The sequence below is a fragment of the Halictus rubicundus genome, chromosome 8, assembly GCF_050948215.1.
Source record: "Halictus rubicundus isolate RS-2024b chromosome 8, iyHalRubi1_principal, whole genome shotgun sequence".
Lineage (NCBI taxonomy): Eukaryota > Metazoa > Arthropoda > Insecta > Hymenoptera > Halictidae > Halictus > Halictus rubicundus.
Window position 1 is genome coordinate 5,422,320 of NC_135156.1, and position 17,489 is coordinate 5,439,808.

At 36.7% G+C, this 17,489-nt stretch overlaps 4 protein-coding genes across 4 annotated transcripts in view; 2 read left to right on the forward strand and 2 right to left on the reverse strand.

The window, feature by feature from the left end:
• Window positions 1-40: 40 nt before the first annotated feature.
• On the reverse strand, window positions 41-4,549 carry LOC143356512 (uncharacterized). The gene is made up of 3 exons (XM_076792262.1): window positions 3,936-4,549; window positions 3,751-3,864; window positions 41-3,680 (listed from the first exon to the last, which is right to left on the reverse strand). Exons 1-3 carry the CDS (start codon window positions 4,047-4,049, stop codon window positions 573-575), a joined length of 3,336 nt encoding a protein of 1,111 aa, XP_076648377.1. The 5' UTR covers window positions 4,050-4,549; the 3' UTR covers window positions 41-572.
• A 29-nt stretch (window positions 4,550-4,578) lies between these two features.
• On the forward strand, window positions 4,579-7,967 carry LOC143356518 (uncharacterized). The gene is made up of 11 exons (XM_076792273.1): window positions 4,579-4,833; window positions 4,972-5,135; window positions 5,221-5,615; window positions 5,740-5,896; window positions 6,001-6,237; window positions 6,306-6,432; window positions 6,513-6,897; window positions 6,975-7,087; window positions 7,158-7,325; window positions 7,388-7,519; window positions 7,602-7,967. The coding sequence occupies exons 1-11, from the start codon at window positions 4,730-4,732 to the stop codon at window positions 7,858-7,860; spliced, it is 2,241 nt and encodes a 746-aa protein (XP_076648388.1). The 5' UTR covers window positions 4,579-4,729; the 3' UTR covers window positions 7,861-7,967.
• Window positions 7,968-8,111: 144 nt separating this feature from the next.
• Window positions 8,112-9,938, reverse strand: Syx8 (syntaxin 8). Its single transcript, XM_076792281.1, has 6 exons — window positions 9,422-9,938; window positions 9,247-9,312; window positions 8,982-9,176; window positions 8,649-8,899; window positions 8,489-8,581; window positions 8,112-8,414 (listed from the first exon to the last, which is right to left on the reverse strand). Exons 2-6 carry the CDS (start codon window positions 9,273-9,275, stop codon window positions 8,254-8,256), a joined length of 729 nt encoding a protein of 242 aa, XP_076648396.1. The 5' UTR covers window positions 9,276-9,312; window positions 9,422-9,938; the 3' UTR covers window positions 8,112-8,253.
• Window positions 9,939-13,333: 3,395 nt separating this feature from the next.
• Superdeath (Suppressor of ER stress-induced death) overlaps window positions 13,334-17,489 on the forward strand; it is a 48,444-nt gene continuing 44,288 nt past the window's right edge. The window contains exon 1 of the mRNA XM_076792267.1: window positions 13,334-13,419. The gene's annotated coding sequence lies outside the window, so the exon portion shown is untranslated. The remainder of the gene's footprint in view (window positions 13,420-17,489) is intronic.

Consider the following 17,489-nt stretch of genomic DNA (forward strand, 5'->3'; position numbering starts at 1 on the left):
CTTATTTTCTGTTGAACGGTCACCAAGGAACGAGAATCAGTCTCGGTCTTAATTCAACTTTATTTTCTGTACAATAGAAATATTTCTGTATACATAAATTATATTTGAGGAACGAATATATTATTCTGTTCCATGAGATAACAATAAAGTTCATTTGTTAAAAGTAAACCGCTATATTTTGTACTATTAATTATTAGCGTCTTACGATTACATTCCGAATCTCTTATTAGTAAAAACACATAGTAAAAGACATAACAACGAATGTCAATCGGATAATGCGAATGAATTTAACGAAAGATCAAGTTTCATTTTATTCTACAAAAAGCGTTACCTATCATTACATTTCTAATCCATCGAATCGGTACAACTATCGGTGAAAAAATAACTTAGTATTATATCAACAGCCTTTCTTTTGGCGGGAAAAAAAATATATATATATACTTGTACGTATATGTTATACATATATCGATACTCTCGTCGATGTATATATGTATACATATCGAAATTTCTTGTCGCAATACAATAATACAGAAAATTACAAATCATTTGATATACTTGTGGTTTCGTTTCTTTTACCAACCAACCCAGTACGTATTTGTATTTGTCACAACTTTCTTCCAGCCGTGCCACGGCGATTCTAAATCTTGTTCCAATGACACTCTGGGATCGTCGGTCGATTCTCTTTCTTTGTGATCGTTGCTAGAACCATAACCCTCCGTTTTCAACGATTTCCGTTTCGCGCACGATAAATTGTTATCCTCGTCCTCGATATCCTGATATTGTAACTCGTCGTCCATGTACACCACAATATCATTCTCCTCGTTGGTGTATTTGTTGTACTTCTCGGCAACATTTTGTCTCAATACTTTGCTAATAAACGTTCCCGAGGAGCCTCCTTTACTTTGATTTGCGTCGCTCTTCGTGCCTTCATTAGGTATCGGTTTAAATCCTATCGACCTGAGACGAGCAATCTTCAAGTCGCTGTCCAAAGCGTTAACAGGTACAAATGCGGACACTCGTTTCATCGAGACTTTATTCTGTTCCCTTATCTTCAAAATATTGTTGCCCGTCGACGTATTGCATACGGGTTGTACACATTTATATCTCCTTTTCTCGTTATCTGATCTGGCGGCTTCGCACGTCTCAGATTTCATGTCTTTGCTTTCGCCGTATTCTATCTTAATAAAAGTGTACTGCTCGTTGCGATTACACTTCTGGCCGAAATCGTACAGCTTCAGGTTCCTCATCAACGGTTCCTTGATGAGGGAACACTGGGTAACCGCGTCCGTTTTACACGGTTTGGAAACCTCGTTCGCCGCTTCCTCGGATTTAGCGGTTTTTAGTTTCGTAGGAATCGGTTGCATCAATTTTCTTTTCCGGCTGACCACCATGGACGTTTCACTGGTCTTCGCTATCTTTGATTTCTTGTTGTCACCCCTCACGTTGATACTATTATTATTTACAATCTTATCGTCGACATTGTGCTTAGTTAGTTTCCCAGGTACAGTAAGATTCTTGTGTATCCTATTCTCTTTCAACGCCTCGGACTTTTCAATACCAACCGCCGGCTTGTCCTTAACGCGTTTACAGCTTCCGATTTTAATCAGTCTGCCGCGAGTTTTGAAAGAAGCCTGTTGCCCGGACATCTCGGGATTAATTTGACATTTGTTTAACGCACAAATCCCGCCACCGAATCGTTCGCACGAGTGCTTCGAATACGTGTTGCTGATACACCGTAGCCTCCTGTTCCGCGGGCCACGTATTTTGGGACCAATTTTCGCGTCTATTAATAAATTCGCAATCTCTCGTCTCTGTTTCTTGTTTATGTGCTTCTTCATCGACGACTTGATCGCTTTCACCGTTCTCAAACGCGTCCTCATCTCGTTTCTGGTCCCTATGTTCTTCTTCGTACTCTTTGACGACTCCTCCAGACAATTGATTTTCTTCTGTTTCGCTATTTTACTTTTCACATGCTTGCTGTGACTGTTCGAATGCATAGTGTCTTCCTCCTCCTCCACCTCCGGTGTATTCAAACCGTTAAAACCCATTACACTTTGCTCTAAAATGTTTGAAGACTGTGCAGGCCTTTTCTGCAATTCTCCGTTCATCATTTTTCTAGACAATCTTCTGTGTCGCCTGAACTTGTAATATCTCGGTGCGGACAAATCGTCCGAGCTATTCTTCTTCGCCTTCGTTTCTTCCGTAACATCTTTCTGTGTTCTGATTTTGCTCTTGCTCTCGGATTGAATGATTGACAAGTCGTGCGGTTTCAATGCCACAGACTGTTCCGATGTTAATCCTATCATGTTACCCATTAGCAGTTTTGATAAAGGATGACACTTGTTGTTGATCAAGTGTAGAATTTTATCCGGCGTCAACGTGTCTAAGGAGTCGAGCGATTTTAACTCTTGCGACTCTTTCAGTGAAACTATGCCCGTTGCTTTGTCATCCCCGTACAAAGAATTTGTCAAGTTTAATATATCATTGGGCGCATCGGACGAATTGCTCTCTTGTACCACTTTGGAATCATTCGTCGCGTCTTCGTACGTCTCGCCGACATTGCTCTCACGTTTATAACAAGAATTTAAATTTACGTCCGTAGGACTACAGCACATTGCTGTGTTCGTATCTTTAGTTAACTTTACTTTCGGCGTATCCGACTTTACTGTATTAGGCGAAATATAATCCACACGCTCATGAAATTCATTCGCTCCGATTGTTTGCACCTTCCCATTTAAACTTCTGTTCTTATCCTTATTAGACAAACTTATGGTTTCCGCTTGTGGATTAGCTCTGGGTAGATTAAGCGGTTGAACGGTCCTACAAAACGTCGGCAAAGTATTCCTCTTGACGTCGTGTTGCGTACTATGCGACGAGTCGTAAAGCCCAGTACGTATCGAAATGTTTGTGTTGTGGGCTTTGGATCCTTGCATACTCATATGAGTTAGCGACTTGATCTCAGACATAACGGACATGGCTGCGTTAAACGTACAGTCCGCAGTCCCTTTCTTAAACACGTGTCGAGTTACTATTGCGCTTTCAGAAGCACCTCGTTCCTTCTCGTCGAACTTTTTGCTCTCGAAATTCGGAGACTGCATAGATCCGCTTGCCTTGTCGTGTTTTCCCTTTTGTGCCTGTTCAGAACTGTGCAAGTATTTTTTAAACTCGTACGGGCTGGAAGAAGAACTGTCACAGTTGTTTTGAAGAGACACAGTCGTCGGAGTAGACTGTTTGATGCTCCAGGATGGTGGATCTTGATTGATTAAACGTAACAAAGCGAACTTGTAATGTTTCGTACCATCTGAATTCACGCCTATCCAAAAGTTCGCCACGATATACAGACCGTCGTATCTGTAACCAGTTTTTGGAGCAAACTCGTTCAACAGATTGTAACTCCTGATTAATCTCACTGGTATTTGATTCTCGTAATTTTTAATCAATGGATCTGCATCAGACTTTTCGTCGGAGTATCTCTGACCCGTAAGAGTAAGAAAATTACCAAGATCAATGTCTTCGTTGGAGTTGACGCTTGAAGTGCAAAACGAAGTAACTCCGAACGGACCGATTTGGACATTTTTGTCAAAAGGATTGTGAACACGATCCCTGGAACAGTCCATACGGATACCCCACCAAGAGCCAGGTGGAAACTCTGGGATTGGTCCATACGTGTAGTTCATAACCTAACAAGAAAGAAGAAGATAGAATTCATTCACGCAAGAATAAAAACAAAACAATTAGATTAGATCTTACATGTTTGTTACTCCAAGAAGTTGCTTGCATTTCTTCTTTGGATACTTTTAGTTGACAGTTAGAATTGAGTTTAATAAACAATTTTTCCAGATCTTCCTTGCATTTACCGTCCATCTAAAAAATTAATCGTAGACTTATAGTTTTTCGTCTATCACATGTGTACACTTAAAAGATACAACACTCACTTGATGCCTGCGGCAAGACTCATGTAGCATTTTCTCGTTCTCTTGTACAGTGTTCGCACAGAGGATCAATGAACCATCGTTCCTCGCCATTTTATAATAGAATTTTATTTGCATAATAAGCAATAAGCATAGGCACTAACATTACACGCATAAACAGCAAATCATAATATGTTTTCTGCTTATGTGGTGCAACCAAAATCTTGAAGGCACGTCAATTACTCCGATTGGAACACCTGCATACCCTCCCGTCAATTATTCCACACTGTTTAGAGTTTTAAAGCTCGAACCGATCCACGTGTTTTAACTTGTTTCTGAACCGATATTTTTTTCTCATTATCGTACGTAAATTAGACACGGGATGAGTTGCTTCAAAAACAAATATGGCGTACTTTTATTTTGTCTTGTGTGTCCGCTACAACGCATCGATCACATATTACGTCGTGCATTTCGTACGAGTGTTGTTCCTCAATCGTTCATGTTCCCTATTGTTTTCGTTACAATGTAGAACGAACAGTAAAATAGTTGAACCACGAACGATGCGATTATGCTATACAAATATGCGATCAAATCTATACTCTGGAACGCATCGTGGTACCATAATACCTTGTCCGTGGTGGTACCAACTATCTGCTCGAGCAAATCATTCGAGGGGAATATCGTGAGAATTTCTCCCACCTATGCCGCAGAATATATGTAACTCTGTGTGACTCTATATTGCACGGTATAATTCATGACGAAGTAATCGTGTGGAACAGTTGCCCGGAAAATGCAACTTGAAAATCCGTAGAGGCACGATGTTTTTAAAAAATGCAAGATTAATCTCGTTCTACGGGAAAAGAGCTATATTGCCTAGCAGTTCTTCCTTGAAAATTCCAAAACGCAATAGTTATTTAGTACTGTACGTATTGTCACGAGTTTCTCGTTTTAGATGGGGGTTATTTCGTAGAACCTGTCCATTAGAAAAATAACGTACGATTATTAGATCATACCCAGCAGTTCGAATACATCAAAAATATTCCTTCGTGTTCAAATGTAGCGTTCCAGAAATCGGAGATGATTTACCAGGGAAAGATCCCTTGTTGAATGAAGACAAAAATCCGAAGTTTGATACCATTACCGTAGAGAAATGTATAGCCGCTATCGGAAAACAAGCGTTGGATTTCGAAAATGAAGTGAAATCCTTAGGGGAGGTTCTGAAAAGTAATTTTATTAAAATATTTTCTGACACCTCTCGGTGTTTATTACATTGTCATAGCTTGTATTGCATAAACAAATTTTTTTTCAGGCGAGGAGAATGTTACTGTAGAGAGTCTATTCAAAAATGTCTTGGATCCTATAGAACAAATATACGCGTCCCTGTACATTACATGGGGCATTGCAAAAATATTATATCTTGGTAATCAGAGTGTAATGCCCACAGGATGTTATATAGGTATTCACGAACGTGCCAAAAGAGCTTTAGCTAGTCGAAATGTAAACATACCGATTTATGAAGCATGCCAAAGCATTATCAATGACAACAATAATAAGTTGAGCTCCGAACAAAGAACAATCCTAAATAAAATCATATTGGAGGGTAAGCTAAATGGATTAGATCTGAGCAACAGAGACAGAGACATACTCACAGAGTTAACGTATATACTACTCAGAAAGATCAAAGAATATTCACAAAGGCTGCAGGTTGGTAGACACTATGGTGTTTGAAAACATTTACAAACATTTTAAATTGTAGGCAGTGTTTTTATGTTATGCACTATAGCATAATAAAGTAACATAGTACGAATACTGATGCTTCCTTTTGTAGGTGGCAACCAATCAGTTTAAATTTGTAATAAAAGATGCTTCAACTGTGAAAGATTTTCCAGAGGAGCTTTTAAAGAGTATGGTAACAGACGAAACACAATACACTGTTGGTCCTTGGACCGTAACACTAAATCCTGCTATTATGAAACCGTTCATGGGTATAGTGATACATTAAATATTTTCAATATTAGCAAAAGAGAGATTTTCCAATTATCTTTGCTAAACTAAAATTTTTAACTGTTTATTGTTGCACACTAACTAGAATATTGTCCTGACCATACATTGAGATGGAGAGTTTGGGAAGCAGACGTTACCAAAGCATCAATATTGCAAGACAGATTTGTACAAACTAGTACTCTGGTGGAAGAGATTCGATACCAAAGAAAGAGGCGGGCGCAATTACTAGGATATAAAACATACGCCGATTTAAATATGGAAACTAAAATGGCTGGAAATGTGGAGAATGTTTATCATACATTAGACACTTTACTGGAAACAGGTAAAATTTTTGTGGTCGTCAATGGAAAGTGATAAACGAACAATGTTCGAATCTTTCTTTGCACACAGCTCGTCGTGCCCAAGAAATCGAACTCAAGGAATTAAGTGCATTTATGAAGGAAAAAGCTTGTGAAACACCGCTTCAACATTGGGACGTACCGTTTTGGAGCAAGAGACAACAGCTAAGTCAACAAAAGTAATTGAGAAGTGAACGTTATCTATGCACAATGGAAACTCTTGAAATGTAATATTGTTTCATGGTCATTCAACTTATAGGTTCAAAGAAGAAGATTTTAAACAATATTTCCCACTGCCGAAAGTATTATGTGGTACATTTGAATTCATTGAAAGGTTATTCAGTATAAAGATTGTTGAAGCCAAAAAACCTGACGTTTGGCATAACGATGTCCGATTTTTCGATGTCTATGACCTAAACGAATCGAGTACCACCCCCATAGGAAGCTTTTATTTAGACCCTTACGCAAGGGATGACGGTAAAGTGAGGATATCGCATGATTCCGGTTACATGGTGCCCTTGAAAAATAGAAGCAAAGCAAGTGGAACGAAACCATTAGTTGCTTTGATATTTAACTTCCAATCGCCATTCGGGGAAAAGCCTTCTTTATTATCATTTAAAGATGTTAAAGCTCTTTTCCAAAAGGTAACTTTTTTTGTTTATAAAAACGATCATCGCTTCCTCTGGCACGTTAGTTTGTAACTTTAAATGTTGTTACCTAGTTTGGACACATGTTGCAACATATATGTACAAAAGTGGAGTATTCCGAAATATCTGGACATTCGAATGTAGAATGGGACGCAGTATTTATCTCTGACTATTTCTTTGAAAACTGGTACATGGCAATTTACTCAATTAATTTCTAACGCTGTTCCATTCATGTAATATTATGATTATCTTCACAGGTTGTACGAACCATCGACTTTGCAACAAATCTCCTCTCACATTGATACGGGAGAACCATTATCCGCAGAGATGATTAAAATGTTAAGAAGTTCAAAATCACATTTCGCTGGTTACAATTTATGTAAAGAACTGTATTTATCGCGATTCGATTTAGAGTTGCATTCTAGGTAAGATTGACTGTGACAATAGTATATGGTAATGTATTGAATCATTTTTCTTTTATTTTTAGCGACGAATTTTGGAACGATATAATGAATCGCATTTGGAACAAACACTTTGTTTTACCACAGCACAAAGTAGATTGTCACATCTGTTCGTTCGACATTATTTTTAGCGGAGATTTTGCAGCTGCTTATTACAGGTGAGACATGGGAAGCGTGGAAGGAATGCATAGCTATATAAAAAGTTTCAAAATCCTGAGATCGCAATCATTTTTATTACAGCACTATTTGGTCGCAAATGGTTGCTGCCGATTTGTTTAATGCTTTCGAAGAGAAATCGTCGAAAAATTTAATGGAGGGAATGATACAAGAACTCGGTAACAGATACCGTGCAACGTTTATGGCCTTAGGAGGAAGTCAACCAACAAGTGAGGTTTTCCGAAAATTCAGAGGCAGGGATCCTAATCCAAAAGCACTTTTGATAAATATGGGATTAGATGTTGAAGCCAGTATGTTAGAGTCTAATGCCAAAAAGCAATAACAGAATCTAAGATATCTTAAAGACATAACAGTGCAAGAAACTTAGTTTTCTTCTTTGTATAATAAACCAAGAAATGTAATTTATATAAATATGAAAATTGTAAAATCTTTCATTGTTCAAGTTTATTTAATTATAACACAATATACAACTTTTTATGTTTAGTTTTCAATTACTTACAATAACTCTTTGCGGTACATTGTATCTTAAATAGAAGTAATGTTTCTAAACTAGTAAATATTTGAAAGAATAAAATCTTCTTTAATCGTAAAAGATTTTTACATGTATTTACAAAATGTTTATCATTCATATGCTTAAAAGTCTGTACAATTTAAATGCACATTGAAATCTACATACAGTGGAATTTCTTCAATTTAAAATTACGCTTTTCTTCGTTTAAATTAGTGCCACGACGAGAATAGAAATAAACAGAAGAATTATTACTATCCAATAGCCACAAGTCCTATCCTTAGAACTGATTCTTTGTACTTGTTGCGTTTTGTTAATTAATGATTCATCAGTTGTATCCATATGATCGGCTAAATTGTCGATTATTTCTGCATAAAAAAATGAATTGTTAAGTAAATCTTCTCGCGTCTTCTCATTTACAGTATGAATGAATATCGATTACCATTTTGATGATCTACTTCGTTACTAATGTTTTGACCAATCTCCTTTTGCCTTGCAATGACTTTACATAATTCTTCTAATCCCTTGTCTTGTTCTAGAAAATATTAACATGACATTTATATTGAACTGAATATAACAGAATATAGGTACCACAGTTGTACCTTGTAAAATCCTGTCCTGTTGAGTTCTAAGGTCAGCAACATCTATGTCTATGAGTTTCTCGTCGTCATCGTCGTCAGCTGCCCAAGAAGTTGTGCCTCCGTCCGCAAATGCTGATGCTGTTGGTGCAAACAAGTTTGTGCGGGAGTTCACAAAACTGTCTGTACGAGCATCGTACAGTCTCTGCAATTGTATGTCTTTACTCTGTAGTACTTCTATCTGACGTGTTCTCCGTTCTGCTTCTTCGAGAGTTCTATTTACCTGTATTTTAAGGAAATCGTTTATGCAAGACAGCAACGACAGAAATGTGTGTCAAGCATTGGAGAAAAGGATACATAGTTTTAGATCTTAATGCATCATCCACTTTACTCCTAAGCCGTTGAACATCCATGCTATACTTTTTCAGACGAAGTCGTACAGTAGATGAATAATGCCCGTACGTTCTTGAAGCTTTTGGAAATCTATTGCGGGCCGTAAGTTGTTCCATGATGGACCTAAACAGCTCTTCGCAGGCATCATACTCTGTTAACCTATTTACAAATATGATATTGATGAAAAAATTCCGGAAAAATCAATTGTTGCATAAATCACGGTTTTTACCAGGGGTCGGAGTCTTCGAAAGAAATCATTTTCGTGGAATTATTACGCACACTTTTGACGTATTGGAGATTATATCGGAATTACATTGACAGTCGACGATGGCACATCGGTAGTGTAGACCACTCAAATTATATAAATATATTGAAACATTCAATAATCCTAAACATTTCGTGACAGGTTCTTACGAATCCAATGTAATATTCGATGTAACGTCAAAACGACAGATTGTCCCTTTAATGTGTACTCCAAAATGTTTTGTATACAATACAGCTAACTACATATACATTGTAATTCAGTGAAGTTCTTTATTCTTCGATCGAAGTTATCTTGCTTGCGTAGGTAACTGCATAATTGCAAGTGCATTAATAAATGAAAAGAAAATGTTCAAGAAAAATGTACACGGTCGCAAATACGGGCACGACTTCCAGTAAACGATTTATTGTAAAGAATATACAATAAGTGCTCCTTATCGTCCATTCACTTAGAATACGCTCGAGAGTAGATGAAGCTATTTTGTTTTTGCTCTTATTGGCTAGCAATTTATTATTGCAAAAGTGTTACGTGTTACTTGTCATAACATGAACCACAGAGCATTCTTACAGAGGCAAAACGACAGTGTCTTTTGGCAGTCAATTTTCTGTGCGCTTGCGTCTGTAAATTAGTTCCTCATGGATTGTGGATACATCATGAGTGCAATTGTGTGACATACCCTTATTTTTAGCATAAAAGAAAGGAAGGCAGACAGAAAGGTGCATTTCTACAGGCAACCGATAGAAAAGAGAGGGCGTACTCTCGTGAGCACTCTCATTTCCTCTCTGGTATATAGTTTTTTTAATTTTTTATTTTTCCATTATTTAGGCTAAGTTTTCATGTATTTATTTACTATTTATACTATTTTGTAACAGAGTAATGTATATGTCTTGTACAATTAAATATAAAGAAATTTTTAATTAAATTTACGCTTACTATTCGTAACCATTAATTTATTCATTATTCCTCATTATTTCTTTACTTTATGCGATGTAACTCGTATAGTGCTGCCCCCTAGTCTAATTTTTAGCCTGGAACAGAACCTGTATCATCTTTTAGCCTGGATCAGGTCACGAAGATGATATATTTAAAGACTAAAGAGATATATTATCTCGTCGGTGACTCAGATCAGAACGTACAGTTTCATTGTTTTATATCACATATGTAACTAGCATATAAATCTAACATACAACATCTATAATTAATATAAATTACATATAATATTAATTGTAATGATAAGTATTTTAATTTTTTTCAATTTTTTAGTTGCAAACTCTAGTTGTAAAGAATGAAAAACCCTGAACATTAATTTAATAATGAGGTATTGTCATCACTATTTAGTTATTATTAATTTAAACAAATTTTTCTTTCATGAATTAATATTTTTTTGACCTCCGAACCATAGGATTTTTACTAGATGACTTTAAAAACATATTTGAACTATTTTTAAATAATTTTATACGAAAACATTGTAGTTTACTCTTTATTTCATCGTTCTTCTAATCTTTTATGGGCTGCATTTGGCTGCATTACAGCAGTATCTTGTCAGTGCCGGAACTGTCTTTCCTCGGGTTCGCGGTCGACAAGGAAGGGATTCGCTCTTTGGCCGATAAAGTAGAGGCCATCGCGAGTTATCCCAAGCCGGTAAACCAAGCGGAACTCAGCAGGTTCTTCGGCATGGTAAACTTTTACCGGCGGTGCATACCAGGTGCAGCGGAAATCCAAGCTCCGTTGGTAGGCTGCCTGAAGACCGGGAAGAAGAAGGACATGGTCGACTGGTCGCCTGAGGCCGAGGTCGTTTTTGAAAAGACCAAGGCAGCTCTGGATAACGCAGCCACACTGGCGCACCCGTCATCCAGGGTCAAACTGGACATTATAGTGGATGCCTCGGACATCGCGGTTGGGGCGGTGTTGCAGCAATTCCGGGACGACGCTGGGAGTCCCTAGCATTCTTTTTCAAGAAGCTCAATGTGGCCCAGTAGAAATATGGACAGCGCCTACGACCAGGAGCTGACGATGTACTCGGCGGTCAAGTACTTCTGATACGCCTATCCAGTTTCGGTATCTGAATTATATTGCACAATTTTCGTCAGATATTCAGCATTGGCAAGGACTACTCCACCGCCGACGCCCTGTCTCGCATCGAGGAGGTGATCGCGCCGGTGGACTGCCAAGCGCTCGCCGAGGCGCAGAAGTGTGATGACGAGCTTCGACAGACGATAGCAGATCCTAGGGGTCTGGTGACATGAAGAAGGTTCGTCTTCTGCAGTCCAGCGTGGACGTGTTCTGCGACATCTCTACAGGTCACGCTCGCCCTCTGGTACCGTCAGCTTTCCGGAGGGGCGTATTCGACAGCCTGCACAACCTGGCGCACGCTGGACTGAAAGCGACGGCGAAGCTAGTTACCCAGCGCTTTGTCTAAATCGAAACTTTTTTAGTATGAATTATTTTTTTACGAGACCTTCGCCAATATGTTTGTTGAACTTTTGTGATTAAAATTTTCCGTTAATATAATTGTAATGGGAAGTAACTTTCATCGTTCATTAAAAAATGAAAATTCCATAAATATATTGGCGAAAGTCTCATAAAAAAATAAAGAAAAATAAAGAGTTTCTCTTATTGAATTAGTAGTGGTCGCCTGGTCTCACACCGACATACCTGACCCGTGTTGCGTTCACACTCCTCGGTGGCGGCGGCTCTCGAGCTTTTTAGTCTCTCACGGGATATACCCCGCGGTAGTGGGGATAATTTCGCGACAGCTAACTCAGAAGTGTCGGCGATGTATATCCACGGAACTCACTGTATTTGCGGCACACGTTTTGAGATGTCGGGGTGCTTAATTGGATACTGCTTAAAACCACAAACAATTGCAGTCAGTATAATAAGTAAAATGTATGTGGAGATGTAACTAGTACAATTAGTATACTTAGTATAACATGTGGTAACATGTAGTCACTCAAAGCTTTCTCATTTCGCGAGTTTCGCTGTATCGGTGAGTTAGTCTCATACAATTTCTCATTTTTCCAGAGCGTATTTTAGCGTGATTCCATTAATTTCTTATTTTTTAATCTCAGTTTAGTATTTTTAATCTTTATTAAATTTTAATATCTAATAATAAAAGAATCCCGCCATTATTCCAAAATGATGGTATTGTTCATTATAAAAATTTTAGTATTACCTTAATTTTAGTATTAGTAGTACCCCCATATTTCAACGGAAAGAACAGTTAGACATGCGTGTAGTATGCGATGCGATACCTAGAATGTGGACGATGAGGGGCTGTGGTATCCGTACGTTCTGTATACAGGAGGGTATGTAAAATTAAATGCAGTTCCAGAAACGTACCTCGAAACTTTGTGTTTAGCAAAGAGCAACTTACTGGAGGTATAGACAGAGAAGGAACACATATTACAGTGAATTCTCGATATAAGTCCTTTACGCGGTGTTCCGGCGAAATCTGTGGTTCTCGCCGAACGTTGCATTTTAATTACACAGTGCACGCTGGAATCGGAAATGACAAATCTCGTAAAAAAATAATTAATAATAAAAAATTTTGAGTTTTGATTTAAAGGCCTGAGCTCACGCCAATCTTTCATCTTTCCCGAACGCTTCGACTCTCCGCGGCTCTTTCTTTTCCATACGCTGTTCTTCTTTGCGTCCTAAACTTGAATCGTTCATTACACAAGGAAATATCGGAATTATATCATATTTCTTATCATTTTCATTAGTAAAATGCCACGAATATGTTGGTGAAAATCCCAAAAAAATAATTTAAATAAAATTTTTTTCTTGATGCCCTATCGAATGGTCCGCTAGCCTTTTAAGTTGGTCCAAGGGCGTTTTAGAACAGACTTATCCGGCTATACCCTTTAGCGTTCAAATGCTTTTTGGACCCATTGTATTTCGATGATCCCAAATATCTTTTCGATTCGCGCACAATTTTTCATCGTTGTTTTCCTAGCATGGAAAAACGAGGGGTGAGACGCGGTCTACGTACATACATATATGTAGTTGCGCGCGCTTGTGCAACGACTTCCTGTGCTTCAATCGCGAGCGAGTTCAGTCAACGAGTCGCGTTCGTCAATGCTGCGAGGTCTAGTGCGCGTTTTTCCGAACGTTCCGCCGTGTATTTCATCTCTACAGGTGAGTACACGTTACCTGGATGTATCCGTGTTGACTTCACGAGAGATTAACAGTGGCCAATATTAATTGGCTGAAGCTGGAAACCGGAAACTTAAGTTTGGTTCATTAGAAATCTAATGTTTATCGACAACGAGCGTTGTTAAGATTTTCGTTTTCATTTGAAGCAGAGGGAGGGGAACGGATTGGTGAAGGAAGAGAGAGAGGGAGAGAGAGAGAGAGAGAGAGAGAGAGAGATAGGGGTGTCGAATATTCTAACAATGTACTTTTCGTGTGAATATCTATGTCTTAATATTTTTTATTTATTGTAGAATAATATTTTGTGTAAATTGAGAGAGTTTCTGTGTGTATTTATTTACAAATGTATTTTTTATAATTGTAAAATACACTCCGACACCAGCTTGTAAAAAGTTTGTATTAGGTTGTTTCGAAAGTTCGTTTCGTTTTCGATTAACGTTCACAACGCAAAGTAATTTTTTAAGAAAGCAAATGGTATGTTAAGTTAGACGAAGCTTATTAACGAAAAAGTGAACGCGTTGTTTGTGTATGCTCGCGTTGTCTAACAATACGAAACATACAAATCGTGAAAAAAACTTTTGGGACGACGTTAATAGATTTTAATGAAACTTTATGCATTCATATAACTTCCTTTGATTTAAAAAGAATAAATTTTTATTAGAGGCTCGGGTACAAATATTAAATATCGTGACCTTTACAATTTTATTTGCAATTTTATTCGCAATCGACCAATCACAATTTCTAAATTATTTTTTACACCTAGTAAACTAATCTTTCTAATATTTCAGAGAACCTCAAAGTACCTGATTCAATTTTAAAAGAGTCATTTGTTTTTAAGGGTATACGAACACCTTTGCCCACCACTGTGTACTAATGGAAGTTGGAAAGAAATATATTTGTTGCACATTTAACAAAATTAAAATAAATATGTATGCATATATTACATAATACAATAAGAACTTCGCTAAAGGCTGGAGAATAGCATTTATAAACAAATAAACGTCTGAAAACAGCACGTTTATAAAAATATTCTTTAATATACTGACTGCAATATTACAACTTTTTTTATAACGCAGCTGCTTTTGATATCATGGAATTCCTCATTAATTGCATCCGCCATATTTTCAACTCTCCATCCGAGCTTCAGGTAATACCGAGAAAGTAACTGGCCTTTAAACTTGGGTCGTTCACCTTTAAAAGACATCCTCGAACGAAAAATTTCATTTCCTAGCTGAGTTATTAAAAATTATCGTACTCCCTTAAAGCTACGACAGTGCAAAGCTTAAAATGTCTGTTAACATCGAATAAAAAATTATTACAACAATTTTGGGGCACCCTGTATACTGGTTTAGGGGACCAAACTAATCAACCTTATTTACAGGTTACACAAAAGAAAACATCTCATCATAATAGTTACGATTCCAAGGACAATAACTACCCAATATAAAAGACATGGTAGTCAAGACGGTGCACTTATTCCATATAAAAAAATGTTAAATAGAGCAGTAATACAGCCTGTAAATGATTAGGGGCCGAAAGTGCACCAAAAATATTTTCCCGAAAAATTATTTAAAAATAGTTTAAACATAGTTAAAAAATGTTTTTACAATGACGTAACAACAATCATACGGTTAGGAATCGAGAAAACATCTGATTAACGAAAAAAAGAAATTGACTTGGGCGGGATTCGAACCTGGTCCAAAAAGTCTTCAGCGGTTCCTCAGTCGGAGACTATAGCCGCTGCATCAGTCACATAGTGCATATAATTTTCGTTTTTTTCTTTTGTACTACTCCAGTTTTAATGCCTGCACGATGTTTCTTTGAACGTAGGAATGTTTAATATTACATAATATATTTTTAAGAGAATTATAACTTAATTTTTCACGGGAAAGACGCTGAAAAAAGTGGTTTTGATTTTTTCAATTATGACGCACCAAACTCAGGAATTTGAAAGTTAGGACAATATCTCATTGCTGAATTAAATTTGTCGTAGTGTCACTTCAATTTCTATATGAAATCTGCATTTTTTCGATTTTTTTCGTGTTTTTCGCTTTTTATTACCAAAGTTTGCAACGGAAAAAATCTGAAAACGATTCCTAATGTGTGGCTTGGTATCCGAAATGTGTTAGATTTTTCTCAGAATTTTAAATTGTCATTAAATGTGGAAAAACTGGATTTTAGATTAACTACCCTTACAGATGAGTTATCTGATTGAGAAACTTGGCAGAGAGGTTTTTTTTGGTAGGCTACCGAATGATTCAAACTAGATTAAAATAGGGCCGGGCCAATTTGACCCCCAAAACCGGCTATAACCTTTGTTGGATAAGTGTCCAACAAAACAAATACGGGTGGGTACTTTGGTTTCTACGGATTTTTTCCCGTTTTTTGGCCATTTGGCACCACTGTGCGACGTCGGACCAAAATTAACTTTCAAATAAACAAAAATTAACTGTGCTAATATAATCTAAAATAACCATGTCTTAAAACCCTGGAATATTAAAACTTAAAATTCTTTTGTTGTATATTTACAGAGCGTGTAAACTTCACCTAAAAAACGAACACCTAACCTATAAATGAATGGGCACATTTCCATACGCGCTAGAAATATGTTAAAATGTACTAAGCAGTATTCAAATTTCCTATATATGATGGATATAACATCTCAAAACATGTATTTTCACTTTAGTAATTCCAAATTATCTTTATCTTATTTTTCCACAGAAACGCCCATGTTACTACTCTTCGTTAATGAATTAGTATATGCCCCACGTCACCCTACGCGATGATTTGTACATATAATATAAAGTAGAGATTCTCTACTTTATTTTAATACCAAAATTGGCTTGCAGCACGTTGCAGAACTATACTAATTTTTACAATCAAGTTACGTCGTTTTACGTACACGCTCGTGACAATCATAGCTCGGGCCGGGCGTTTCGAACGCAGCCGATGCCGATTCCCGTTGCCACTTATTGTTAGCGGTTTGTTTAGTCTCATTCATTTTATATTGAAGGAATAAACAATGATAAGATCCCCGAGTTTTCCTCTGAACTTTCTTCGTATGAAAATTCGTTTCTCCAGTCGTAAACCCAAACATTTGTCGTAACACAAATACGTTTAGATATATTCTATTTACATTTGTTTATAAGTTATTAGTTTTAGTTATTAGTATATAAGTTATTTGTTTTTAGCAACCGAACGTTTCTATTTAAGACTTTGATTTTGATCTCTGTTATTTCTTTTGTTTTATTTATATTTTCATGTTATTTTTTTATTAAAATAATAAACAATAATATGAAGTAGAATTGTTATTTATAAATTGAAACCTTATACTAAACCAAAGAATAATTCGTTCCCGTTAGAATGTCTGAATCTCCAAAAAGTAACATTTACAATAATTTTCCAAAATTACATTCTTTTTGTCCATACTTAAAAATGACGTCTTCTTTGACAATATCTACTACTTGTTAAATCATTTTGTGTTACATAGATCCATTACTAACTTTGTTGTATTTTATATTTAATTATAAATCATTTAAAATATATTGTTTAATTAACAAAAACCAACTAAATGTTGTGAAAAATTAATAATTATTCATATTTTATGCAACTGTAAACATATTAATCGATAAATATAGAAAAATAGGCGATTTAGAATTTTGTCCAGCTAAAAAGGCCATTCGTCACACTGTGCGGCGGGGCCTAAGTCGCACTACCTGCAGGTCATATTCCAATCAAGTGTGTAATGTCATAAATGTTTGCTTTTCTAATTAGGGGCCGGTCCATTTACGACGTGAAGGTCTCTGTTCCTGAACATATCGACAACGTCTCGTGAATGGAAAATTTAGTATTCAAATACTTTTTGGATCCACTGTATATTCGTAATACAAATTCTTAATTCTAAAAAAAACGGAAGTTGCTTAACCCTATGAATCACAAAATCTTAAAAATGTTTGAGAAGTTGCATTATCAGTAGACTGCGGATTTTATGGATTTATGACAAAAATTAGTAGGTGTAATTTTAAGTAATGAAAATATTAGAAAAATTTAAAAAT